Genomic DNA, 27,500 nt, shown 5'->3' on the forward strand with positions numbered 1-27,500 from the left:
CACACACACACACACACACACACACACACACACACACACACACACACACTGCAGGGCGATTCCAAGCTACCCATTACCATTAGAGCAGGGAGCAGGGTAACCCATGGTGTTTCTGGGAGCCCTCCGTGCTGAACCATTCCCCTCTATAACTGTAGAAAGGTCCTGCACTGTTAGGTAAAGGGAATGAGGCAATGAGCTGTTCAGCTACAGCACTAAACCAATGGGCTCTGATGAAGCGTGTTTCTCAGATGGTACACTATTCCCTTTATAGTGCACTACTTTAAACCAGATCCGGTCCTCATAGAGATCTGGTCAATAGTAGTGAACTATATAGGGAATCGGGTGCCGTTATGGACACACACAAGGTCTTTTATTAGGCTGTCCAGCTTAGAAACAGACTATAAGAACAGTAATAGACCTGTTCAAGAAGACTCTGTGGAGGACTCCCATCTATCTCCTCTAGCTCTGACTGCCTGTGGATCCCATCTATCTCCTCTAGATCTGACTGCCTGGCATGCAAATGAGCTGGGACAAAAGGTGAAATAGGACTTGAACAAAGCTGTGACATTTAGTTGCCATTTAGTGAAAGTGGGGGAAAAAATGTGTTTTTATGTCGGGAATCACTCTCACATTCAGGGAGCTTTGTGAAATAGTATTCTAAGGCAAATGTAGACTATTTTTCTCTCTGTCTACAATAAATTCCTCTGTGTTTCACACAGACACACAACACACACACTAAACCTCTGATATAATGAATGTGAAATGGTAGACTATTACACCAGGGAAGAGAGAAGGAATTCTCCCTCCGCAGAAGCAAACACAAAAGAGAAGGGAGAAAGGGACTAATAAGAAGAGAGGAAAGAGAGGGAGGTAGAGGGAGGTAGAGAGGGAGGTAGAGGGAGGTAGAGAGGGCGGTAGAGAGGAAAGAGAGGGAGGTAAAGAGGAAAGAGAGGGAGGTAGAGAGGGTGGTAGAGAGGAAAGGGAGGGAGGTAGAGAGGAAAGAGAGGGAGGTAGAGAGGGCGGTAGAGAGGAAAGAGAGGGAGATAGAGGGCGGTAAGAGAGGAAAGAGAGGGAGGTAGAGAGGGCGGTAGAGAGGAAAGGGAGGGAGGTAGAGAGGGCGGTAGAGAGGAAAGAGAGGGAGGTAGAGAGGAAAGAGAGGGAGGTAGAGGGAGGTAGAGAGGACGGTAGAGAGGAAAGAGAGGGAGGTAGAGAGGAAAGAGAGGGAGGTAGAGAGGGCGGTAGAGAGGAAAGAGAGGGAGATAGAGGGAGGTAGAGAGGGTGGTAGAGAGGAAAGAGAGGGAGGTAGAGGGAGGTAGAGATGGCGGTAGAGAGGAAAGAGAGTGAGGTAGAGAGGGCGGTAGAGAGATAAGAGAGGGAGGTAGAAAGGAAAGAGAGGGAGGTAGAGAGGAAAGAGAGGAAGGTAGAGAGGGCGGTAGAGAGGAAAGAGAGGGAGGTAGAAAGGAAAGAGAGGGAGGTAGAGAGGAAAGAGAGGGAGGTAGAGAGGGCAGTAGAGAGGAAAGAGAGGGAGGTAGAGAGGGCGGTAGAAAGGAAAGAGAGGGAGGTAGAGAGGAAAGAGAGGAAGGTAGAGAGGAAAGAGAGGGAGGTAGAGAGGGCGGTAGAAAGGAAAGAGAGGGAGGTAGAGAGGAAAGAGAGGAAGGTAGAGAGGGCGGTAGAGAGGAAAGAGAGGGAGGTAGAGAGGAAAGAGAGGGAGGTAGAGAGGGTGGTAGAGAGGAAAGAGAGGGAGGTAGAGAGGAAAGAGAGGGAGGTAGAGAGGGCGGTAGAGAGGGAGGTAGAGAGGAAAGAGAGGGAGGTAGAGAGGGCGGTAGAGAGGAAAGAGAGGGAGGTAGAGAGGAAAGAGAGGGAGGTAGAGAGGGAGGTAGAGAGGAAAGAGAGGGAGGTAGAGAGGAAAGAGAGGGAGGTAGAGAGGGTGGTAGAGAGGAAAGAGAGGGAGGTAGAGAGGAAAGAGAAGGAGGTAGAGAGGGCGGTAGAGAGGAAAGAGAGGGAGGTAGAGAGGGCGGTAGAGAGGAAAGAGAGGGCGGTAGAGAGGAAAGAGAGGGAGGTAGAGAGGAAAGAGAGGGAGGTAGAGAGGGTGGTAGAGAGGAAAGAGAGGGAGGTAGAGAGGAAAGAGAGGGAGGTAGAGAGGGTGGTAGAGAGGGAGGTAGAGAGGGAGGTAGAGAGGAAAGAGAGGGAGGTAGAGAGGGCGGTAGAAAGGAAAGAGAGGGAGGTAGAGAGGAAAGAGAGGGAGGTAGAGAGGGCGGTAGAGAGGAAAGAGAGGGAGGTAGAGAGGAAAGAGAGGGAGGTAGAGAGGGTGGTAGAGAGGAAAGAGAGGGAGGTAGAGAGGAAAGAGAGGGAGGTAGAGAGGGCGGTAGAGAGGAAAGAGAGGGAGGTAGAGAGGGCGGTAGAGAGGAAAGAGAGGGAGGTAGAGAGGAAAGAGAGGGAGGTAGAGAGGGTGGTAGAGAGGAAAGAGAGGGAGGTAGGGAGGAAAGAGAGGGAGGTAGAGAGGAAAGAGAGGGAGGTAGAGAGGGCGGTAGAGAGGAAAGAGAGGGAGGTAGAGAGGAAAGAGAAGGAGATAGAGGGCGGTAGAGAGGAAAGAGAGGGAGGCAGAGAGGGCGGTAGAGAGGAAAGAGAGGAAGATAGAGGGTGGTAGAGAGGAAAGAGAGGGAGGTAGAGAGGAAAGAGAGGGAGGTAGAGAGGAAAGAGAGGGTGGTAGAGAGGGCGGTAGAGAGGAAAGAGAGGGAGGTAGAGAGGGCGGTAGAGAGGAAAGAGAGGGAGATAGAGGGCGGTAGAGAGGAAAGAGAGGGAGGTAGAGAGGGCGGTAGAGAGGAAAGAGAGGGAGGTAGAGAGGAAAGAGAGGGAGGTAGAGAGGGCGGTAGAGAGGAAAGAGAGGGAGATAGAGGGAGGTAGAGAGGAAAGAGAGGGAGATAGAGGGAGGTAGAGAGGAAAGAGAGGGAGGTAGAGAGGAAAGAGAGGGAGATAGAGGGAGGTAGAGAGGGCAGTAGAAAGGAAAGAGAGGGAGGTAGAGAGGGCAGTAGAGAGGAAAGAGAGGGAGATAGAGGGAGGTAGAGAGGAAAGAGAGGGAGATAAAGGGCGGTAGAGAGGAAAGAGAGGGAAATAGAGGGCGGTAGAGAGGAAAGAGAGAGGTTGTGCAGTCAGTCAGTCAGTCGATACAAAGTGGTTTTGGGGAAGTTTATGAGACAATGGCCATTGAGTCCCTGTCACACTGACGGTTATTAGCATTATTTGTTATTATCATGATTTTCTCACAATAGATTTTTCCCTTTCTCTGACAACAAAAGAAACATAGTTTTGCTATCCTATGTCTGTTCTCTAGGTTCTCTCTCTTCTCACTGCATCTGTGGTTGTTATGATACTATGGCCTTGGTCAGGAGGTCACAGTGGATTGTTGGATTAACTATGTATAATTCTTCTTCTCCTCCTTCACTATCCCCCTTTCAATTCTTCTATTCACTCTTGTTACTCCCCCGGTCCTCTTTTCTTTTGGCCTTTGCTTTTCTTTCCATATATTTGTGTTTATCTCCAATTGTGGTTTTCCTATTGTGTCTTGACCCCCCCCCCCCGATGCTGTCTGTCTCCCTCCTTCCCTCCCCAGCGTTGAAGGACGACCGTTTCCAGATGGTTCTCTTCACTCCCCGTCTGGTGCGCATCACCCTCACCAACGTGAGCGTGTCGGACGAGGGCGGCTACTTCTGCCAGCTCTACACCGACGACACCCACCACCAAGTGGCCACTCTGTCCGTGTCCGTCCCTCCCGACACCCCCGCGGTGGAGGTGAGGCAGGAGGCCGTGGAGGGGGGCGAGGTGGAGCTCACCTGCCTGTCGCCGCGCAGCAAGCCCCCCGCCACGCTGCGCTGGATCAGGGACCGCCGGGAGATACCAGGTCTGTCCGTCCTTTGATGATCTATCACTATGTCGCTCTGTCATTCTATCTATCAGTATCTGTCTGTCTGACTCTGTCATTCTATCTGTCAGTATCTGTCTGTCTGACTGTCATTCTATCTCTCAGTATCTGTCTGTCTGACTCTGTCTTTGTTCAGTCATACCTCTCTCTCTCTCTCTCTCTCTCTCTCTCTCTCTCTCTCTCTCTCTCTCTCTCTCTCTCTCTCTCTCTCTGCCTCTCTCTCTGCCTCTCTCTCTGCCTCTCTCTCTCTCTGGCTCTCTCTCTGCTTCTCTCTCTGCCTCTCTCTCTGCCTCTCTCTCTCTCTGCCTCTCTCTCTGCCTCTCTCTCTGCCTCTCTCTGCCTCTCTCTCTCTCTGCCTCTCTCTCTGCCTCTCTCTCTGCCTCTCTCTCTGCCTCTCTCTCTCTCTGCCTCTCTCTGCCTCTCTCTCTGCCTCTCTCTCTCTCTGCCTCTCTCTCTGCTCTCTCTCTGCCTCTCTCTCTGCCTCTCTCTCTGCCTCTCTCTCTGCTCTCTCTCTGCTCTCTCTCTCTCTCTCTCTCTCTGCCTCTCTCTCTGCTCTCTCTCTGCCTCTCTCTCTGCCTCTCTCTCTCTGCCTCTCTCTCTCTCTCTCTCTGCCTCTCTCTCTGCCTCTCTCTCTCTGCCTCTCCTCTCTCTGCCTCTCTCTCTGCCCTCTCTCTCTCTGCCTCTCTCTCTCTCTGCTCTCTCTCTCTGCCTCTCTCTCTGCCTCTCTCTGCCTCTCTCTCTCTCTGCCTCTCTCTCTGCCTCTCTCTCTGCCTCTCTCTCTGCCTCTCTCTCTGCCTCTCTCTCTGCCTCTCTCTCTCTCTGCCTCTCTCTGCCTCTCTCTCTGCCTCTCTCTCTCTCTCTGTTCACTTCCTGCATTCCCTATCTATCCGCCTGCCTGTCCCTGTGTCAGTCTATCCATCTATCTTTTCAAACTCCATCATACTCTCTCCTTTTCTGTCCAGCCTTCTACCTACCTCCCTCTTTACTCCCCGTCTGATAAGACTTCCATCCAGCTATCACTCTGATCACTCTGTTTACCATGTTATCTGTCCTTCTGTCCATCTCTTTCTCTCTGTGTGTCTGTCCCGCTGTTTACCCTCTGTTTATCCTGTTATACCCTCCACCTCTCTCTTTTTTTCTCTCTCACTCCCATCCCGTCTCTCCATCTTAACTCAGCACGTCTCTGTGCCCTTACACTTTGTCCTTTCCCTCACTCTTCTTCTCTTTCATCCCATCTTCCTCTCCTCCTCTCTCTCTGTCTCCTCCTTTCATGCCGTGTTCACAAAGTTGTCTGTCCCCTGATGTGACAAGGTTATGTAGGAAGCGGCGTGGGCTGATGCGTGGGGCCCAGTTTTCTGTTCTGCTCTGTAGTGCTGTGGAGCGGGCCCTGCCCTGAGTCAAATACAGTGTGACATTAAAGGTTAGGCTCCAGATCCTGACAGATAGAATGTCTCAGTAATTAAGACAGTATCTCCCTGCCCTCATCTCACGCTTCAATTGGGCCTGCTTCAGTTCACTCAGCTGAAATAATTGAAAACTCAGCATGGTGTTAGTTATTGTCATATTTTCACAGACTCATATTATGTGACCTCAGTTTTGGCCACCACCATCCCTCCTCTTCCTCCTCCTCACCTTCCTGTGCCTCATTTGGAGTCTTTTCAAATATTTTTAATCGTATCGCACGCTCTCTTTATCCGCCTTTTATGTCTGAGCCTGTCCAGATCACTCTCTCCTCTTCTCCTTGTCATCAATCATGCCTGTCTCACTCTCTCCTCTTCTCCTTGTCATCTATCATGCCTGTCTCACTCTCTCCTCTTCTCCTTGTCATCAATCATGCCTGTCTCACTCTCTCCTCTTCTCCTTGTCATCTATCATGCCTGTCTCACTCTCTCCTCTTCTCCTTGTCATCAATCATGCCTGTCTCACTCTCTCCGCTTCTCCTTGTCATCAATCATGCCTGTCTCACTCTCTCCTCTTCTCCTTGTCATCAATCATGCCTGTCTCACTCTCTCCTCTTCTCCTTGTCATCTATCATGCCTGTCTCACTCTCTCCTCTTCTCCTTGTCATCTATCATGCCTGTCTCACTCTCTCCTCTTCTCCTTGTCATCTATCATGCCTGTCTCACTCTCTCCTCTTCTCCTTGTCATCTATCATGCCTGTCTCACTCTCTCCTCTTCTCCTTGTCATCTATCATGCCTGTCTCACTCTCTCCTCTTCTCCTTGTCATCTATCATGCCTGTTTCACTCTCTCCTCTTCTCATTGTCATCTATCATGTCTGTCTCACTCTCTCCTCTTCTCCTTGTCATCTATCATGCCTGTCTCACTCTCTCCTCTTCTCCTTGTCATCTATCATGCCTGTCTCACTCTCTCCTCTTCTCCTTGTCATCTATCATGCCTGTCTCACTCTCTCCTCTTCTCCTTGTCATCTATCATGTCTGTCTCACTCTCTCCTCTTCTCCTTGTCATCTATCATGCCTGTCTCACTCTCTCCTCTTCTCCTTGTCATCTATCATGTCTGTCTCACTCTCTCCTCTTCTCCTTGTCATCCTATCATGCCCGTCTCACTCTCTCCCTCTTCTCCTTGTCATCTATCATGCCCGTCTCACTCTCTCCTCTTCTCCTTGTCATCTATCATGCCCGTCTCACTCTCTCCATGTGTCCTTCTCCCGTCTCTCTTCCTTCGCCAGCTCCTTTTCCTTCCCTCCTCGTCCTCTGTCTGATGTGCTCCCTCCCTCCCTCCCTTCTCTAGGTGTGGTGTCCCAGCAGGAAAATGGGAAGACAGTGAGTGTGTCCAGCACCATCCGTCTCCCTGTGGAGAGAAAAGACAACGGGGCAGCGGTCAGCTGTGAGGCATCCCACCCCGCCCTGGGGGGGCAGAAGAGGGTCCGCCACTACCGCCTCGACGTCCACTGTGAGTGACTGGTCAGCCACCGAGGGTTACCGTGGCAACACACTGAAGCTGTATCACCGTTGGTGTCTGGGGTGGTCAACCCTTCTGTTGTAAATGACTTATCAACTCACCAGTTCTGAGTTTGATCAGCCTTTTCTGCCTTTTAGATCTGCATAATGAGTGTCGCTGCCAAACTGTTGCTGCTTAAATGTCCCTGCGTGGCTTTCACAGCAACACGTATGAATATCTCCTCGGATGTGTCTGTTCACTGCAGCCATTAACAAAGCAGCAGCTGTTTCACCCTGAGGGATGTTATGATGACAGAACCGACAACCGTCACTCTTGATTGGTTACCATGGTAACCATTCCTTCCTCCTCTCTCCCCAGTTGCCCCCACAGTGAGGATCATCCCTCCCCCTGGCATCCTCCGAGAGGGAGACTCTCTCAGCCTCACCTGCTCCATCACTGGCAACCCACTGTGAGTGTGTGTGTGTGTGTGTGTGTGTGTGTGTGTGTGTGTGTGTGTGTGTGTGTGTGTGTGTGTGTGTGTGTGTGTGTGTGTGTGTGTGTGTGTGTGTGTGTGTGTGTGTGTGTGTGTGTGTGTGTGTGTGTGTGTGTTATGTGATTGTTTGATTGGCTTGTGCATTTGCTGTGTATGTATACTGTGCTCACGCTACAGCTGTTTGGAGTTGAGACATTCTCTGGATAAAGTGTCTGAGGAGGCTGTAACAAGTCCCTTGTTAGACACTGTGATGTGTTTGTTGTGCATGTGTGTTTCTGAGGCAACTGAAGCCTCTTCATTAAGCTCTATAAAAACTGGTTTGTGAGTGAATGCACTCGTGTGTGTGTTTATTTTTGTTTGTTTGTTTGCTTGTTTGTCTGTTTGTGTGTGTGGTGAGTAAAACCATAGTAAAGCCCCACAATAAAGCCAGGCTGAGGAGCCAGTATGTGTGGCCCAGTGAGGATCAGTAACAGCCTTGCTGGGGACAGTGACATGAGAGATGTGGCTGTGGTGATCGATCCACTGGACTGCCCCTGCCTCATCTCACACTGGAGGGACCTCACCACACTCTCCTTTACACCCCCGGTACCCCCATCACTCTCAAGCCCCGGACAAACTTCCTGTTAACCGTTCATCACCAATTCATTACACTGCCTGTCTTTGTTGGAGGGGTGTGCTTATTAAAGTGTGTGTGTGTGTGTGTGTGTGTGTGTGTGTGTGTGTGTGTGTGTGTGTGTGTGTGTGTGTGTGTGTGTGTGTGTGTGTGTGTGTGTGTGTGTGTGTGTGTGTGTGTGTGTGTGTGTGTGTGTGTGTGTGTGTGTGTGTGTGTGTGTGTGTGTGAGCAGGAGGATTTAATTAGATGCTTCCTGAGGGATTAGGGTGTAGATGAGCTGGGATTGTAATCTGGCCAGGGTGGAATGAGAGGGACAGCCAGCACAGCACAGCGGATGCACACACACACAGGGCTTTGTGTGAGATTGTGTGGTGTGTTCGTTGTTTCATGTAATCCAATAATCTTTTGTCTCAGTCGCCTTCTGTCTCACTTTTCTTTTGTCTTTCGTGTCTCCTCTTTCTCTCCGTCCTCCTGTCTGCCTCTCTCTCTCTCATCTCTCCCCCATAAATCTCTGTCTATCTCCTTCCCTGGCTCTCTCCTCCCATGTCCCGCTTTCCCTCTCTCCATCTGACACAACATCTTTCTTTGCTCCCTCTCCTCTCCTTCTCTCTCTCTGTCCATAAATCTCCTCAATTCTTTTCTGTCATGCTGTCTTCCTATCCCTTGGTCTAATTTAAAATCTCTCTCTCTCCTCGACTTTTATTTCCCATAACCTCCTTCTCCCTCCACCTCTGTCTTATTTTTATACTGTCTTATCTTTTCTTTCTTTCTTCTCCCTATCCCCTCTTGCTCCCCTCGTTTCTCCCCACTCTATCTAATTCTCTTACTCTTTCCACTTCCTCTTCTTTCTCTCTTTCCCTCTCTTCTTTCCCTCGCTCTCTCTCCCTCCTCTCTCTCTCTGCAGGCCTAGAGATGTCCAGTGGACTAGGATTAATGACACCTTACCTGAGAGGGCGGAGATCTCTGGCCCCACCCTGCAGGTGGCCCGTCTCAGCCAATCACACAACGGGACCTACCTGTGTCAGGCGCAGAACAACTACGGCCGTGCCGCCGACCACTACACGCTGCTGGTGTACGGTGAGCCACCGTCGCCATGACAACCACTGCCTTGCGGCGAGTAGTTGCCCTAAGACACAGATCTAGGATCAGCTTACCCTCCATATCCTCCGAATCCATTCACCGTCCAATCCTATCGTAGCTTTTTGAATGAGACACCAGAAGCGTATCACAGACACAGATGTAGACATCAAAAGCGTGAGCCACTTTATCAGTTGTTTATGCTTCACAGATGTGTGAGGGGCATAGGTGGTCGGGCTAGGGGTTGAGTTGAGTTGTTAACTCATCATCTGTAGTCAGTATAGTCAGTGTACCACAAGGCTGTGGCCCCCTAGTGGTTACTCCTGTCAGTGCAGCCTTCACATCTGACAGCTGAAGATCAGAGAAAGTGGAGGAGGAGGAGAAAGGGGGGGGTTGTTGCGTAACATTTTGGGTTGCCTTAGGCTGCGCCCCCTCATCATCCCCCCTACTCCCCCCTTCCCCTCCTCCCTTGATTCCCTCCCTCCTCACCATCTCCTGAGCAGTGGCGGCAGGCGTCAAACAACACTCTAACTATCCTCCGTTGAGAGAGGAGCCAGAGCATCTTGCCAGAGCAGCCATCGTCAGCCACCACCAGAGCTAAAGCCACACTCTCTCTCTCACTGTGCAACACAAGTTAGGCATGCCTGGCTTTGAAGTACGTCCACGCTTCAAGAAAATGCCCTTCTCTTCCTTGGTCTCTATTGTCTGTCTCCTAGAATGGTTCTTCTTCCTTGGTCTCTATTGTCTGTCTCCTAGAATGGTTCTTCTTCCTTGGTCTCTATTGTCTGTCTCCTAGAATAGTTATTCTTCCTTGGTCTCTATCGTCCATCTCCTAGAATGGTTCTTCTTCCTTGGTCTCTATCGTCCGTCTCCTAGAATGGTTCTTCTTCCTTAGTCTCTATTGTCTGTCTCCTAGAATAGTTATTCTGCCTTGGTCTCTATCGTCCGTCTCCTAGAATAGTTCTTCTTTCTTGGTCTCTATCGTCCGTTTCCTAGAAAAGTTCTTCTTCCTTGGTCTCTATTGTCTGTCTCCGAGAATGGTTCTTCTTCCTTGGACTCTATTGTCCGTCTCCTAGAAAAGTTCCTCTTCCTTGGTCTCTATCGTCCGTCTCCTAGAATGGTTCTCCTTCCTTGGTCTCTATCGTCCGTCTCCTAGAATGGTTCTTCTTCCTTGGTCTCTATCGTCCGTCTCCTAGAATGGTTCTTCTTCCTTGGTCTCTATCGTCCGTCTCCTAGAATGGTTCTTCTTCCTTGGTCTCTATCGTCGGTCTCCTAGAATGGTTCTTCTTCCTTGGTCTCTATCGTCCGTCTCCTAGAAAAGTTATTCTTCCTTGGTCTCTATTGTCTGTCTCCTAGAAAAGTTATTCTTCCTTGGTCTCTATTGTCTGTCTCCTAGAAAAGTTATTCTTCCTTGGTCTCTATTGTCTGTCTCCTAGAAAAGTTATTCTTCCTTGGTCTCTATCGTCCGTCTCCTAGAAAAGTTATTCTTCCTTGGTCTCTATTGTCTGTCTCCTAGAATGGTTCTTCTTCCTTAGTCTCTATCGTCCATCTCCTAGAAAAGTTATTCTTCCTTGGTCTCTATCGTCAGTCTCCTAGAATGGTCCTTCTTTTTTTGTCTGTTCGTTCTTTCTCCTTCTTGTTTTTATGTTTCCCTTCATCTCTCTCTGTCAACCAATCCTATTTGTTCTTTCTTTCTCTACCCTCTTTCCTCCTGTTTTTCTCTTCTATATATCTTTCCCATACTCCTCTCTAAATGTCTATATATCTTTCCCATACTCCTTCTCTCTAAATGTCTATATATCTTTCCCATACTCCTCTCTAAATGTCTATATATCTTTCCCATACTCCTTCTCTCTAAATGTCTATAGATCTTTCCCATACTCCTCTCTAAATGTCTATATATCTTTCCCATACTCCTCTCTAAATGTCTATATATCTTTCCCATACTCCTTCTCTCTAAATGTCTATATATCTTTCCCATACTCCTTCTCTCTAAATGTCGATATATCTTATCCTCTCTTTATTCCCCCCCCTCTGCTTTCTCACCTTCTCAGTAGTTTGCCTTCTTTTCTGCCTGTACTGTAGTTCAGAGCTCCCTGGAGGGTTCATGTCTTGTCGAGTCCAAGAGGGACAGAGAGAGGGGCAGAGGAAGCAGGGAGAGAGATGTCAAAGGCAGGTTAGTGTTCAATTAGGGGCTTGCCCAAGTTGGATTAGCCACGCTTGCCCCTGGAAATCCATAGGTGAACTGGGGTGGGGTCGCCTGACAGGGCAGGGCTTTATGGCGATGATGAGTCAGCTAAAACAGCTCATTATGACAGTTCTGAAAAACGAGCCCTCTCCCCCTCACACTGTCAACCAGCTCCTAGAGTTATCTAGTGTCTGATGTGGCCATGAAGCGCAAAATCAGGACAAATCGGAGGCCAATTTGTTGCAGGAGCTTTTCGAGGCTGGGTGATGCTTTGAAAAGCAGATAGAGAGTGAGAGGTTGATGAGTCTCTGCCGAGCCAGGCCCAATGTCGCAAAATCTTTATTCAGCAGGTTTAAGTGTGTGTGTGTGTGTGTGTGTGTGTGTGTGTGTGTGTGTGTGTGTGTGTGTGTGTGTGTGTGTGTGTGTGTGTGTGTGTGTGTGTGTGTGTGTGTGTGTGTGTGTGTGTGTGTGTGTGTGTGTGTGTGTGTGTGTGGTGGGATGGGATGGCGTGGATGTGGTGTGGTGGGATGGCGTGGATGTGGTGTGGTGGTGTTGCTGGTGGAGCTCAGAGGAGAATGTTACTGATTGTCTCTGCAAAGCCCTGAGGGTCTGCTTACAGTGTGTGTGTGTGTGTGTGTGTGTGTGTGTGTGTGTGTGTGTGTGTGTGTGTGGTGGTGGTGGTGGTGTGGCGTGGTGGTGGTGTGGTGGGATGGCGTGGAGGGATGGGATGGCGTGGATGTGGTGTGGTTGTCACGTAGAGTAGGCCAGAAGGCTAAACTGGATAACCTAACCTCTATCAAAATAAAAAGATGGCGGAACCGCAAAAGTTCTTCTGTGCAAAGGTGTTTATTTACAAGTGATTCCGGAACAAAAAAACAACAGTACTGCCATCAACGTCTACCTTATGGGACAGCTTAAAAACAATGCTGCCCCATCCACAGCTCAATCCAAAACAAAAACCTCCCCATGACTGAAAGAGAGGCTCCTTTTGTAGGGCTAGCCCCTCCCCTCAGAACAATTAACTCTAATTAATTAATCAATTAACAAAACAAACTTACATTTTCCATGAACTACACATACTAAAGGATATACATTGCAACACGGTTTTAAACAATATCACAACATAACATTTACAACATTACATCACTACTGACAATATCTTTCAATATGCCCATATGCATTACTGAGCCATTTGGGACAGGCACTATAAAGCCAACCCAATTCCCTTAGCTCGGGTCCTTTTCCAGCATACCCGGAAGCTACAGAGATGGAGTGAGAGGAACAGAACAAACAAACAATGCGCTCATCCACAACATTGATAAGTATAATAATTATTGTATCTCTCAAATATGAACACTGACAGGTGTGAAATGCATGCACCAAGACAGAAGTTAATTTGTGTGTCGACCCACATTGTTAACTTATCTTATAATGGCGCAGGGAGGAGTGAAGAATATGTGTGTGCATTAAAGAACCAAATGCTGCCCGCGGCCAGTGACGGACTTCTACGTCACATTACCTTCCTCCTCTCCTGAAGCGACCATGTACGGGAGCCTTGATAGGTAGTCCGCAGTAACGTTCTCTTTTCCTGCCTTGTGACGGACACAGAACCTGAAGGGCTGGAGCTCCAGATACCACCTGGTCACACGAGAATTCCGGTCCTTCATGGTCTGGATCCAGGTCAGTGCTCTGTGGTCCGTGTGCAGGTCAAATTCCCTCCCAAGAAGGTAGTAACGGAGGCTATCTAGGGCCCACTTTATAGCCAGGCACTCCTTTTCGATTGTAGAATACCTGGTTTCCCTGGGCAACAGCTTCCGACTCAGGTACAGCACAGGAAGCTCTTCTCTTGGCTCCCCTTGGGCCAGTACAGCTCCAATTCCTACAGCCGAAGCGTCCACCTGCACGAGAAATCTCTTCTGAAAATCAGGGGTCTGGAGAACAGGGAATGAGCAGTCGGTTTTTCAGTGTCATGAAGGCTTCCTCACACTCCTCAGTCCACTTTACAGGGTTGCTGGCCCCCTTCGAAGTGAGGTTGGTCAGAGGGACAGCGATGGTCGAAAACTGTGGAATGAATCTCCGGTACCACCCTGCCAGACCTAGGAAGGACTTCACCTGTTTCTTGGTTCTGGGTTGAGGGCTATTCCTGATGGACTCCACTTTCTCCACCTGAGGCCGAACTTCACCCTTACCCAGCTGGTAACCCAGGTACTTTGTCTCCTGTTTCACCCACTCACACTTCAGGAGGTTAAGCGTGAGGCCTGCTTCATGAATCTTCCCCAGGACTCTGCTAAGATGCTGTATGTGCTCCTCCCAGGAGTGGCTGTAGATCACCACGTCGTCCAAGTAAGCAGCACAGTAATCGTCACAGTCCTGGAGGACCTTGTCCATCAGCCTCTGGAAAGTCGCAGGGGCCCCATGAAGGCCAAACGGCATGACCTTGAACTGGAACAGGCCCATTGGCGTCCGGAATGCAGTGTAGGCCTTGGATTGTTCATCCAGGGGCACCTGCCAGTACCCTTTGCAGAGATCCAATGTGGTGATGTAATGAGCTCTACCTATTCTCTCCAGTAAGTCGTCAATGCGGGGCATGGGATAGGCATCAAACTGGGAGATGGCATTCACCTTACGGAAGTCCATGCAGACGCACAAAGAGCCATCCTTCTTTGGGACAATGACAATAGGGCTGCTCCATTCACTTGAAGATGGCTCGACAACATTCATCTCTATCATGGTGTGGACCTCTTCCTTGAGGGCTACCACCAGCCTCTCAGGCACACGGTAGGAATGCTGGCGGACAGGGTTCTGGCCAGGTTTCAAACGAATGACGTGTTCTAGGACTTTGGTTCTTCCTGGTCTCTGACTGAAGAGGGCCGGATACTTGCCAAACAGCTGCTTCAGCTCATCTTGCTTGTCTTCTTCCAGGTGAGCCAGTATGACTTCTGCTCGTTCTTTCCATGCCTCTGTGACCCCATCCGACTCATCCTCTTCTACTCTGCGGACCAGAAAGGACTTTCCTTTGGAGAGTTCCTCTCTCTCCTCCCAGGCCTTGAGAAGGTTCACATGGTAGATTTGCTTTTTCTTACCCTTGTCCGGGTGCAGCACCTCGTAGGTCACTGGGCCCATTTTCCTCCCGATTAGGTACGGTCCTTGCCATTGCGCAAGGAGCTTGCTGGTAGACGAGGGAAGGAGGAGCAGGACTTTCTGTCCTGGCTCAAACTTTCTGTGGCGAGCGTGCTGGTCATAGCCTCTCTTCTGGGCCTTCTGGGCTTGCTGAAGGTTTGCTCTAGCTTCCTCTCGGTACCGTTCCAACCTGTCTCGCATCTGGAGGACATACTGGACAATCCCTGTCCTGAGGTAGCTACTGGGGAACCTTCCCAGCACTTCTTCAGCAGGTCCAGTGGTCCTTGCACTGGCCATCCATAGAGGAGTTCGAATGGCGAGAAACCTGTCGATGCCTGAGGCACCTCCCTGTAAGCAAAAAGCAGAAAGGGTAACCACTTATCCCAGTCTCTACCAGTGTCAGCCACAAACTTCCTCAGCATGTTCTTGAGCGTTTGATTGAATCTCTCTACAAGCCCATCCGTTTGGGGATGGTAGGGAGTAGTCCTCAAGCCTTTAATGCCCAGCTGTCGGTGGAGTTGAACCATCAGTCGCGAGGTGAAGTTTGTCTCTTGGTCCGTCAGGATTTCATCTGGGATTCCTACACGAGAGAAGAGCTGAACAAGAGCACTGATTATTTTTGGAGTGGTTATGGAACGGACTGGGAAGGCTTCTGGGAACCGGGTGGCATAGTCACAGATCACCAATATATACTTGTAACCTGCACTACTCTTCTCCAAGGGTCCAACAATGTCCATTGCAATTCTCTTGAATGGGGTAGAGATAACAGGCAGTGAACATAGAGGAGCCCTTTCAGACCTACGGACAGCACTGGTTTTCTGGCACGTGGGGCATGATTTGCAGTATTTTTGTACATCAGTATACATGGAGGGCCAAAAGAAACGGGAGCCTAGCCTAAGATAGGTCTTATGTTGCCCTAGATGGCCTGCCCATGGAACTGTATGTGCAAGGTTGAGAACAAGTGGTCTACAGGTAGATGGCACCACCAACTTCCTGCTATCTGCCTCTGACCCAAGGTAGAGTATGTGGTTGTCTACTGTGTAAATCCCCCACATGAAGATTGACTGTCCCCAGCTAAGGCCTTGTCAAACAAACATTTCAAGGTTGCGTCAGACTTCTGCAGTGTAGCAAAATTTTGTGGAACATCCCATTGCACCTCTAACCCAGACACATCAGCAACAGGTACAGGGGTTCCCACATACTTCTCAAGACGCCGCTGGCGGCGTGACTTTCTGGGCCCTTTGGTTCCCCCCTCGCACAGACTATCACACAAGTCAGGCAGAGGTTGTAAACCAGCTTTGGCCTGGGCACGAGTGACAACTGAACATGCCATCTGAACATCAGACTGGAAAACTGACTGCTCATATAGCTGACCCCCCACACTTCCCAACAGATCAGAGAGTACTGGCACATCCCTCCCCAAAATCATCTCAAAAGGTAGCTTCTCCATTACCCCAACTTTGAGGAGGTATTTCTGACCCTGAATCTCAACTGTGAGCTCAGCTGTGGGCTGCTGTGACTGGTCACCATGGACACATTGGATCAGTGTCTGATGACCATAATCAATGTCATTAACAGGTACATTACCTTTTCTGATCAATGACAGGGAACTGCCGGTGTCAATCATTGCAGTAAGACTTTTACCATTCACTTTTACAGGTATCAAGCATGACCCTTCCCGAGTCTGTCTATTCTGAACACCATCCCCCTCTCTGGGTACATAACAGTAACCCGAGAGCTTGGATTTACGTAGCGGACACATTGAAGCTTTGTGCCCCTGCTGCCGGCAGTAAAAACAGGTCAGACCCCTCCCATCAGAGCGAACTGCATGATCCCTTACCTCCCTCCCAGACACATAACCCCCAGAGTTACCTCCACCATCTCTGGCGTTTCTGATGTCCCTTGTGTCTCTGAGACTCCTTGGAGCGGGTACTGCAGGTTGTGGTGGGCCCCCTTTACGTGCATTAAGATACTGCAGTGCAAGCTTGGCCGCCATAAGCCCGTCCTTGGGCTCGTGCTCTCGGACCCAGGTTCGAATGTCGTGTGGTAGAACTTGTAGAAGTTGCTCGAGGATGATGACCTCCCGATTTCGTCCTGTGTCTTCTCCCCGGTCGAACCCATCGTCGGTAGAGACCCTTGAGGCGGTGGTACGTCTCTGTCGGCGACTCACCCGATGGCGTTGATGCAGCTCTGAAGCGTTGACGGTAGGTTTCCGGTGAGATGTCAAACTTCACCAGCAGCGCTTCCTTCAAGCCCTTGTAGACATTGGACAGCCCCTCATCCAGTGCTGTGTAAGCCTCTAAGGCCTTGCCCGTGAGCAATGGGACAAGCCTGCAGGCCCACTCTACCTCAGGCCACTGCCACGTCTTAGCCATGCGCTCAAACCTCAGCAGGTAGTTTTCAATGTCCTCCCCCTGCTGGTATGAGGGCATCTCTGGCTCCTTCCTCAGGAATGCTGGAAGATGGACGTTAACACTGCTGGACTGGTCTCCTGGTGCTGGCCTCATTACTGCTTGGGGTGCCTGCTGTGGAGTTGAAGTCCCTGCTGCATCGAGCCTTTGTCGTCCTGGTGTTGGAAGACCCAATCTTGGGCTCTCACTGACGAGTTCCGCCTAGTGGGGAGCTGTGAGGATAGATTGGCGTAGGCCACGTAACTCCTGCTTGAGGTCTTCGTCCCTCCTCTCAAGGCAGGTGAAAAGTTGCTGAAAAAGGGTTACCATGGTTGGGTGTGGTTCTGGTCCCCCAACTGCTCCTTCAGTCAGCAGCTCACCCAGTTCTGGTTGTCTTTGGCCCCGCGGTCGGGCTCCTAGTTTCTCATACTTGACCTCTTCTTCACCAGACGATTCCATGGTATTCCACCCCGGTTCAACTTCAGGTACCTTTTCTGACAGTTGCTGCTGTTGCTGAGAACGCAATCCTGTACGCATTCCTTTACCTCTCTTGTTGGAATTCACTGATTTGCGGTACGCCATCCCACCACTGCCACCATATGTCACGTAGAGTAGGCCAGAAGGCTAAACTGGATAACCTAACCTCTATCAAAATAAAAAGATGGCGGAACCACAAAAGTTCTTCTGTGCAAAGGTGTTTATTTACAAGTGATTCCGGAACAAAAAAACAACAGTATTGCCATCAACGTCTACCTTATGGGACAGCTTAAAAACAATGCTGCCCCATCCACAGCTCAATCCAAAACAAAAACCTCCCCATGACTGAAAGAGAGGCTCCTTTTGTAGGGCTAGCCCCTCCCCTCAGAACAATTAACTCTAATTAATTAATCAATTAACAAAACAAACCTACATTTTCCATGAACTACACATACTAAAGGATATACATTGCAACACGGTTTTAAACAATATCACAACATAACATTTACAACATTACATCACTACTGACAATATCTTTCAATATGCCCATATGCATTACTGAGCCATTTGGGACAGGCACTATAAAGCCAACCCAATTCCCTTAGCTCGGGTCCTTTTCCAGCATACCCGGAAGCTACAGAGATGGAGTGAGAGGAACAGAACAAACAAACAATGCGCTCATCCACAACATTGATAAGTATAATAATTATTGTATCTCTCAAATATGAACACTGACAGGTGTGAAATGCATGCACCAAGACAGAAGTTAATTTGTGTGTCGACCCACATTGTTAACTTATCTTATAATGGCGCAGGGAGGAGTGAAGAATATGTGTGTGCGTTAAAGAACCAAATGCTGCCCGCGGCCAGTGACGGACTTCTACGTCACAGTGGTGGGATGGTGGTGGTGGTGGTGGTGGTGTGGTGGGATGGGATGGCGTGGATGTGGTGTGGTGGGATGGTGGTGGTGGTGGTGTTGCTGGTGGAGCTCAGAGGAGAATGTTACTGATTGTCTCTGCAAAGCCCTGAGGGTCTGCTTACAGTATGTCATTCAACTGAGCTGCTGTGATGAAATGGATTGCTGTAAGCCAATAAAGCCCATTAGAATTGAATTGCATGAGAGAGTGTTGGAGATGGAGGGAGGGAGGGAGATGGGAGAAAAGAGAAGGCTAGAGGGATGGATGGAGAGATATAGTTGTGATTTGGGGGAAGATGAGTGCAGTGGTTAGGGTAATGAGCCAAGTCACTAATTAGGTGGAGTAAATTATACCTCTATTTAATGAATTACTAAAGAAAAAGAGAGAGAGGTGAGAGAGAGGGTGGGAGGTTAGGAGAGGGGGAGGGAGGTTAGGAGAGGGGGAGGGAATGGGGTTAGGAGAGGAGGAGGGAGGCAGGTTAGGAGAGGGAAGGGGTTGGGAGGGAGGGAGGTTAGGAGAGGGGAAGGAGTATAGGAGAGGGGGAGGGAGGGTGGTTAGGAGAGGGAAGGGGTTGGGAGGGAGGCAGGTTAGGAGAGGGGAAAGGAGGGAGTATAGGAGGGGGAGGGAGGGTGGTTAGGAGAGGGGGAGGGGGTGGTTAGCAGAGGGTAAGGGAGGGGGTTAGGAGAGGGGGATGGAGGGGTTGGGAGGGGAGGGTTAGGAGAGGGGGAGGGAGGGGTGTTAGGAGAGGGAAGGGAGGGTGTTTGGAGGTGAGGAGGGGGGGGGGGGGCAGAGTAAAGATTAGGTGAAAAACCTGAATCCCAGGTGGTGTATTCCCCCTTGTGGCTCTGCACAGTCTTCTAATGACAGTGAGAAAGTCAATGTAGTGTAGGTTGTGACCAAATCAATGTGGAGCAGCGGTAAGGGACGAGGCCTTCTGACCAGCGGCTAGATGACATTTAGCCTTGTGTTGTGAGTGACGCATAGCTTTACTACAGCACCGGAACAGAAAAACACACACAGGGAATGTTCAATCATACGTGAGTGTTTTATCTCTCTAGTTTAAGGAATGATATTTGAGAGAAATGTCGTTAACAACAACTTCAACATGCAAATGGGAAAACAGCTGTGAATATAGGTGTCTGAGTGGCGAGTGTACAGAATAACAATATGATAGGAGGATGCCTGGCGGTGTGCTGACTGGCTGTACAGCCGCATAGTAAATCAGCTTTAGAGAGAGAGAGGGTGCTCATAGAGGAATGGAATAGGAAAAGGAACAAGGGAATGTGGAAGCAGAATGGAAGAGTGCGTGGGAGAGAGGAGAGTGATTAAGGTTGAGGAGGATCGCCTGAGGGATAGAAGGGAAATTTGAGTAGAGAGAGGAGAGTATGATGGAGGTAGAGAGAATGAAAGAGAAATGGAGAGAAGTCATTATTTATGTCTTCCCAGAATGTAGTTTTGACGGTCAAGAGATATGAATCAGTGTACAACTAATTAGCCGACTGACCCTGCTCATTAATCCCTCTGCCTCAGGTGAGACACACACACACACACACACACACACACACACACACACACACACACACACACACACACACACACACACACACACACACACACACACACACACACACACACACACACACACACACACACACACACACACACACACACACACACACACTCACAGCCAAAGAACCATTTTAAGTTCTAGATAGTACCTTTTTTTCTAAAAGTGAACTCTCTACCTGTCTCTCTGACTCACATGTATGTCTACCTGTCTCTCTGACTCACATGTATGTCTACCTGTCTCTCTGACTCACATGTATGCCTACCTGTCTCTCTGACTCACATGTATGTCTACCTGTCTCTCTGACTCACATGTATGTCTACCTGTCTCTCTGACTCACATGTATGTCTACCTGTCTCTCTGACTCACATGTATGCCTACCTGTCTCTCTGACTCACATGTATGCCTACCTGTCTCTCTGACTCACATGTATGTCTACCTGTCTCTCTGACTCACATGTATGTCTACCTGTCTCTCTGACTCACATGTATGCCTACCTGTCTCTCTGACTCACATGTATGTCTACCTGTCTCTCTGACTCACATGTATGTCTACCTGTCTCTCTGACTCACATGTATGTCTACCTGTCTCTCTGACTCACATGTATGCCTACCTGTCTCTCTGACTCACATGTATGTCTACCTGTCTCTCTGACTCACATGTATGCCTACCTGTCTCTCTGACTCACATGTATGCCTACCTGTCTCTCTGACTCACATGTATGCCTACCTGTCTCTCTGACTCACATGTAGGGGTGAGGGTTATGTTGACGTAAAAGGAGTGGCAGAGGGAGAAGAGATGGAGGATCTCAGGGCCAGAGGGAGAAGAGGGAGAGCAGACGGAAGAGTAGTTACCAGTAAATTACGCTAGAACGAGGTGTGTGAGTGTGTGAGTGTGTGAGTGAGTGAGTGAGTGAGTGAGTGAGTGAGTGAGTGAGTGAGTGAGTGAGTGAGTGAGTGAGTGAGTGAGTGAGTGAGTGAGTGAGTGAGTGAGCGAGTGCGTGCGTGTCGGTGGCTCGTGAGAGAGAGACACGGTGGTTCAATGAAACATATCTCTATTGCACCCTGCTGTTTCAACTGGACAATTTGATGAAGTGTTTCACACACACTCACACACACGCGCCGTGCTCACAGCCTCTCACTCAATCCAACTGTCTCAGTCACTTAAAACCACTGTCTCTCTCAACAGGCATTTTACCTTACCATTGTGTCAGTATCCAATCTATTGTCTCATATTGAATGTGTCTGTCCTATAACATTGTTCCACAGAGAATGCTTCCATCAAACACAATGTCTTCTGTCTCCCTAGCTACTGAGACATAGACAATGTGTCTATGGTAGAAAATACGTCTGCATCCCAACCATTGTCTTATAGTGAATGTGTCGATGTCATTTGCCAGTGTCTGTCTCCCGAGCTACTAGTCTATAGAAATGGTATAGTAGATCATATGTCTGTAGTAACCATACCATCTAGAACAGTGGTCACCAACCTTTTCTGACTCAGATTATTTTATATTTTTTTACCACTTTTTCTCCCCAATTTGGTGGTATCCAATTGTCCCATCGCTGCAGCTCCCCTACGGACTCGGGAGAGGCGAAGGCCCGAAACACAACCCAGCCAAGCCACACTGCTTCTTGACACAATGCCCGCTTAACCCGGAAGCCAGCCGCACCAATGTGTTAGAGGAAACACCCTACACCTGGTCAGAGCGCATTGCGCCCGGCCCGCCACAGGAGTAGCTAGTGCGTGATGGGACAAGAACATCCCTGCCGGCCAAACCCTCCCCAAACCCGGACGACGCTGGGCCAATTGTGTGCCGCCCCATGGGTCACCCGGTCGCAGCCGGCTGCAACAGAGCCTGGACTCGAACCCAGAATCTCTAGTGGCACAGCTAGCACTGCAGCGCCTTAGACCAGGCCTCTCAGATTGTTTTTAATCAAGACTTGAAAAATGTAAACCTATGCAACATTAAGCTATTAAAACCAGTTCTGTATCAATGAGGTTTCTGCAGTAGGCTATAGGCCCAATACATTATCACTGCAGACCATTTAGAAATTATATTGAATAAATGTAGGTATATCGTCACACTGGTAATAGATCATGTGTTGTATTACTTCTGAGGCACAGCTGAGTAAACATAATCATGTTTTTATTTCTATTATTGGACTGATGGCCTGCATCTGATGGCCAGTCTGAGGGGAGGGAGGGAGCATCTGATGGTCAGTCTGAGGGGAGGGAGGGAGCATCTGATGGTCAGTCTGAGGGAAGGGAGGGAGCATCTGATGGCCAGTCTGAGGGGAGGGAGGGAGCATCTGATGGTCAGTCTGAGGGGAGGGAGGGAGCATCTGATGGTCAGTCTGAGGGGAGGGAGGGAGCATCTGATGGTCAGTCTGAGGGGAGGGAGGGAGCATCTGATGGTCAGTCTGAGGGGAGGGAGGGAGCATCTGATGGTCAGTCTGAGGGGAGGGAGGGAGCATCTGATGGTCAGTCTGAGGGGAGGGAGGGAGCATCTGATGGTCAGTCTGAGGGGAGGGAGGGAGCATCTGATGGTCAGCCTGAGGGGAGGGAGGGAGCATCTGATGGTCAGTCTGAGGGGAGGGAGGGAGCATCTGATGGTCAGTCTGAGGGGAGGGAGGGAGCATCTGATGGTCAGTCTGAGGGGAGGGAGGGAGCATCTGATGGTCAGCCTGAGGGAAGGGAGGGAGCATCTGATGGTCAGTCTGAGGGGAGGGAGGGAGCATCTGATGGTCAGTCTGAGGGAAGGGAGGGAGAATCTGATGGTCAGTCTGAGGGGAGGGAGGGAGCATCTGATGGTCAGTCTGAGGGAAGGGAGGGAGCATCTGATGGTCAGTCTGAGGGAAGGGAGGGAGCATCTGATGGTCAGTCTGAGGGGATGGTCAGTCCGCTCTCCCTCCCTCCGCTCTCCCTCCCTCCGCTCTCCGTCCCTCTGCTCTCCCTCCCTCTGCTCTCCCTCCCTCCGCTCTCCATCCCTCCGCTCTCCCTCCCTCTGCTCTTCCTCCCTCTGCTCTCCCTCCCTCCGCTGAGAAGATGACAGTCTTCCAGAGATAACTCTAAGTCGCACTGCATTATTTCTGCCTCATGCACCAATTCATGTTGTTACTCCTATGTCCAGAGAATGTGACATATTCCTTGATATTAAAAAAGACACAAGCCACTAATAATAACAATGGAAGCTTATCGTAATACTTCTATACTCATTCATTGCAGCTGCAGTGCTGGTTGTAGCGTGAGTGGAAGTAGGGAGAACGCACATTTTATGGCATATAAAAGTGTTGAACAGTGTTGACAGTGCTGAATAACAACTTAAAACATGAACTTACTCATAAAAACAGCAGCTCTTTGCTGTATTCGTTGAGTCTCTCTCTTGTTGTGGTTTTGAAATCTCACTGTATCAACTTTGCTGTGCGTTCGAGGTTTCTTTTTACAGTCTATGGCTCGAGGAAACTGCAGACACAGTTATCTGAGCTATCTGATTGGCCAGTGGTAGGCCTATCGGTGTACTTGATAAGTTCTCTGGGCCTGCCGGGTAGGTGGAGTTATACCTGCAGACACATGACATGGTTGAAAATACCTTCCCGGCGCTAGGGCTGCTGAATCAAGTGCACCTACTGACAACAGTAGTGGTAGGGAAATCCTTGTCTCATCGCGCACCAGAGACTCCTGTGGCGGGCCTGGCGCAGTGCACGCTAACCAACGTTGCCAGGTGCACTGTGTTTCCTCCGACACATTGGTGCGGCTGGCTTCCGGGTTGGATGCTCGCTGTGTTAAGAAGCAGTGCGGCTTGGTTGGGTTGTGTATCGGAGGACGCATGACTTTCAACCTTCGTCTCTCCCGAGCCCGTAAGGGAGTAGCGATGAGACAAGATAGTAGCTACTAAAACAATTGGATACCAAGAAATTGGGGGAAAAAAGGGGTCAAACATTGCTGATCGACTAGGAATGCCTTGGAGATCGACCAGTCGATGGTGATCAACCGATTGGTGACCACTGATCTAGAACCTGTCTTTCATAGATAACTATGCTTGTCTTGTAGAGAATAGTGTGTTACCCTTACCTTGTCTGTTGTAGAGAATGTGTCTGTCACTACCATGGTCCTTCCCACCTCCCATCACGCCACCTCCCACCCAACCACCCTCCTCCTAACCCCCAGCTACGCACCGGACCCCCGAGGTAACGTACAGCCCTCCCTCACCGTTAACACACTCCTCCTCTCCATCTCTCCATCCTTCCCTTCCTTCATGGTCACAATCACCGCCTCTTAGCAGCTCTTCTCCTCCTCTCCTCTCTGTCCTTTTCTTGTCACTGTCACTAACACATGTTCTCCCTTTGTCTGCTTTAACCTTCCCTTGACTGGCCTTCCCACACACACTCTCACCAACACACACAAACACATTCCCCCACTCTCATCAATGGCTGGCTGAGGCTGTGCTCTGGCCACTCAGTGATTGTGTTGGGGCTGTGTCAGTGTGTAAGTCCCATGGGGTGGGAGCACACAGGTACTGTTGTTATTGTCACAGACCCAGGGATGGGACGGCCATAGGACTTCTGTGAGAGACACAAGGATCTGTGGGTGGAATGACACATTCACACGCACACATACGCACGCACGCACGCACGCACGCACGCACGCACGCGTATATACACACTTACTCACACATATACACACACACTCACGCTCACATAAACACACACAGGGCCAGCTCTAGCCTTTTGGGGGCACTAGCAAGGTTTGGTTGTACGTTTTTAAAGTTGATTTCCTGCAGTTTAACACATTTTGCCATGGGGTGGAGATAAAAAAATATATATTATAAAAAAATGTATGCAATACTCATTTTGCTATGCTATGCCGGGTTGGCTCTGCACACAGTCCAGCTCGTCTTCACCCAGCCTGGCAGACTTTACATCAGTACCATGGTTTTTAGTGCCTCCCTTCTCGGAGAACCTCTCTTGTACCTCTCTGCACTCAGCAGCAGACAGAGAGCCCCTGCCACTCTCCTATGTAACTCTTCAGAAGCAGCGTTGTGTATTGAGGTGGTTAAGGACAGCCCACCAAATATCTTTAAGTGCCAGCTGCGCCTCTGGAGCCAATGGTTGGAGTTATGGAGTGAGAAGGAGAGGAACAGTTTCCTGCATATTCTAGAAGAGAGGGACCTGGTCTTTGTTGCCTACTTCTACAGAGGTGTAGCTGGGACAGTAATTGGTAATTAACTACAATGACCATAATCCATTGCACATCTACATGTCCGGTCTGTGTTTCTTTTATGCCTGCTACAGAAGAGACAGAAGAATGTGCGATCGTGAGGGGATATAGAGAGCAGCTGTTGCTTCGCAAGGTATCGCTACCTGAAAATACACGAAATACACGAAGTGATTGATAGTTGCTATTCAGCAGTCATAAAAGTATGCCTTACTTACTTGGAAGAACTACAAAATTGTGATTTTTATAAAATATCAAATAAAATATACACAACAACAGAAATATTTTAGTAAAATAATGTGACTAAATGATGGTTAATAGAGATAATCAGTAATGGGCAGTCACTACCATCACATCCATCACTACCATCACTACCATCACATCCATCACTACCATCACTACCATCACTACCATCACATCCATCACTACCATCACTACCATCACATCCATCACTACCATCACAACCATCACATCCATCACTACCATCACATCCATCACTACCATCACATCCATCACTACCATCACTACCATCACTACCATCACATCCATCACTACCATCACTACCATCACATCCATCACTACCATCACAACCATCACTACCATCACTACCATCACAACCATCACTACCATCACTACCATCACTACCATCACATCCATCACTACCATCACAACCATCACTACCATCACTACCATCACTACCATCACAACCATCACTACCATCACTACCATCACTACCATCACTACCATCACTACCATCACTACCATCACATCCATCACATCCATCACATCCATCACTACCATCACAACCATCACTACCATCACAACCATCACTACCATCACTACCATCACTACCATCACTACCATCACATCCATCACATCCATCACTACCATCACAACCATCACTACCATCACAACCATCACTACCATCACATCCATCACTACCATCACATCCATCACTACCATCACTACCATCACTACCATCACTACCATCACAACCATCACTACCATCACTACCATCACAACCATCACTACCATCACTACCATCACTACCATCATGGGACTTCAATAGTCGAGGTCTGACAACACTGCATCTTTTTTGTTATTTTGACCAGTTGTCATTTTCTGCAATTAAATGCTCTAAATGACAATATTTTTATTTGTAATTTTAGAATAAAACAAAAACAAATGTTTTACCCAAACAAATACCTGGAAATAGTCAAACCAGAGAATCTGATAATTTTGCAGTGGTCAATTAATTTTTTCCAGAGCTGTATATACTATATATTTTATTTTTTATTTTTTTATTTCACCTTTATTTAACCAGGTAGGCAAGTTGAGAACAAGTTCTCATTTACAATTGCGACCTGGCCAAGATAAAGCAAAGCAGTTCGACACATACAACGACACAGAGTTACACATGGAGTAAAACAAACATACAGTCAATAATACAGTATAAACAAGTCTATATACAATGTGAGCAAATCAGGTGAGAAGGGAGGTAAAGGCAAAAAAAGGCCATGGTGGCAAAGTAAATACAATATGGCAAGTAAAACACTGGAATGGTAGTTTTGCAATGGAAGAATGTGCAAAGTAGAAATAAAAATAATGGGGTGCAAAGGAGCAAAATAAATAAATTAATTAAATACAGTTGGGAAAGAGGTAGTTGTTTGGGCTAAATTATAGGTGGGCTATGTACAGGTGCAGTAATCTGTAAGATGCTCTGACAGTTGGTGCTTAAAGCTAGTGAGGGAGATAAGTGTTTCCAGTTTCAGAGATTTTTGTAGTTCGTTCCAGTCATTGGCAGCAGAGAACTGGAAGGAGAGGCGGCCAAATGAGGAATTGATTTTGTGGGTGACTAGAGAGATATACCTGCTGGAGCGTGTGCTACAGGTGGGAGATGCTATGGTGACCAGCGAGCTGAGATAAGGGGGGACTTTACCTAGCAGGGTCTTGTAGATGACATGGAGCCAGTGGGTTTGGCGACGAGTATGAAGCGAGGGCCAGCCAACGAGAGCGTACAGGTCACAATGGTGGGTAGTATATGGGGCTTTGGTGACAAAACGGATTGCACTGTGATAGACTGCATCCAATTTGTTGAGTAGGGTATTGGAGGCTATTTTGTAAATGACATCGCCAAAGTCGAGGATTGGTAGGATGGTCAGTTTTACAAGGGTATGTTTGGCAGCATGAGTGAAGGATGCTTTGTTGCGAAATAGGAAGCCAATTCTAGATTTAACTTTGGATTGGAGATGTTTGATATGGGTCTGGAAGGAGAGTTTACAGTCTAACCAGACACCTAAGTATTTGTAGTTGTCCACGTATTCTAATATAGAGATAGATGGATGGATAGATGAGATGAGAGAAGGAGAGGGAGTTAGAAAGAGAGGTGGTGAGGGGGAAGGTAGAGAGGAACTATAAGACAGGGAAGAAGGGATTTGATGACAGGATTTATTATCATTTTCTCTGGGGTCCTAACCGACCACTTATGTCGCTTTTGCCTGGAGCCCTGAAAACACACACACACACACACACACACACACACACACACACACACACACACACACACACACACACACACACACACACACACACACACACACACACACACACACACACACACA

The 27,500-nt window shown here is 48.9% G+C and overlaps 1 protein-coding gene across 3 annotated transcripts in view; it reads left to right on the forward strand.

Annotated features, from left to right (window-relative positions):
• Positions 1 to 27,500, forward strand: part of LOC123998031 (cell adhesion molecule 4-like) — a 56,985-nt gene that overhangs the window by 20,569 nt on the left and 8,916 nt on the right. For 2 of the 3 annotated variants that reach the window (XM_046302853.1, XM_046302852.1), the window contains exons 3-7: positions 3,611 to 3,898; positions 6,671 to 6,832; positions 7,199 to 7,289; positions 8,831 to 9,003; positions 23,751 to 23,852. In XM_046302853.1, coding sequence (XP_046158809.1) covers positions 3,611 to 3,898; positions 6,671 to 6,832; positions 7,199 to 7,289; positions 8,831 to 9,003; positions 23,751 to 23,852 — 816 coding nt within the window. The remainder of the gene's footprint in view (positions 1 to 3,610; positions 3,899 to 6,670; positions 6,833 to 7,198; positions 7,290 to 8,830; positions 9,004 to 23,750; positions 23,853 to 27,500) is intronic. The other variant, XM_046302854.1, reaches the window with a different exon arrangement.

The sequence above is a fragment of the Oncorhynchus gorbuscha genome, linkage group LG15, assembly GCF_021184085.1.
Source record: "Oncorhynchus gorbuscha isolate QuinsamMale2020 ecotype Even-year linkage group LG15, OgorEven_v1.0, whole genome shotgun sequence".
NCBI classification, from domain to species: domain Eukaryota; kingdom Metazoa; phylum Chordata; class Actinopteri; order Salmoniformes; family Salmonidae; genus Oncorhynchus; species Oncorhynchus gorbuscha.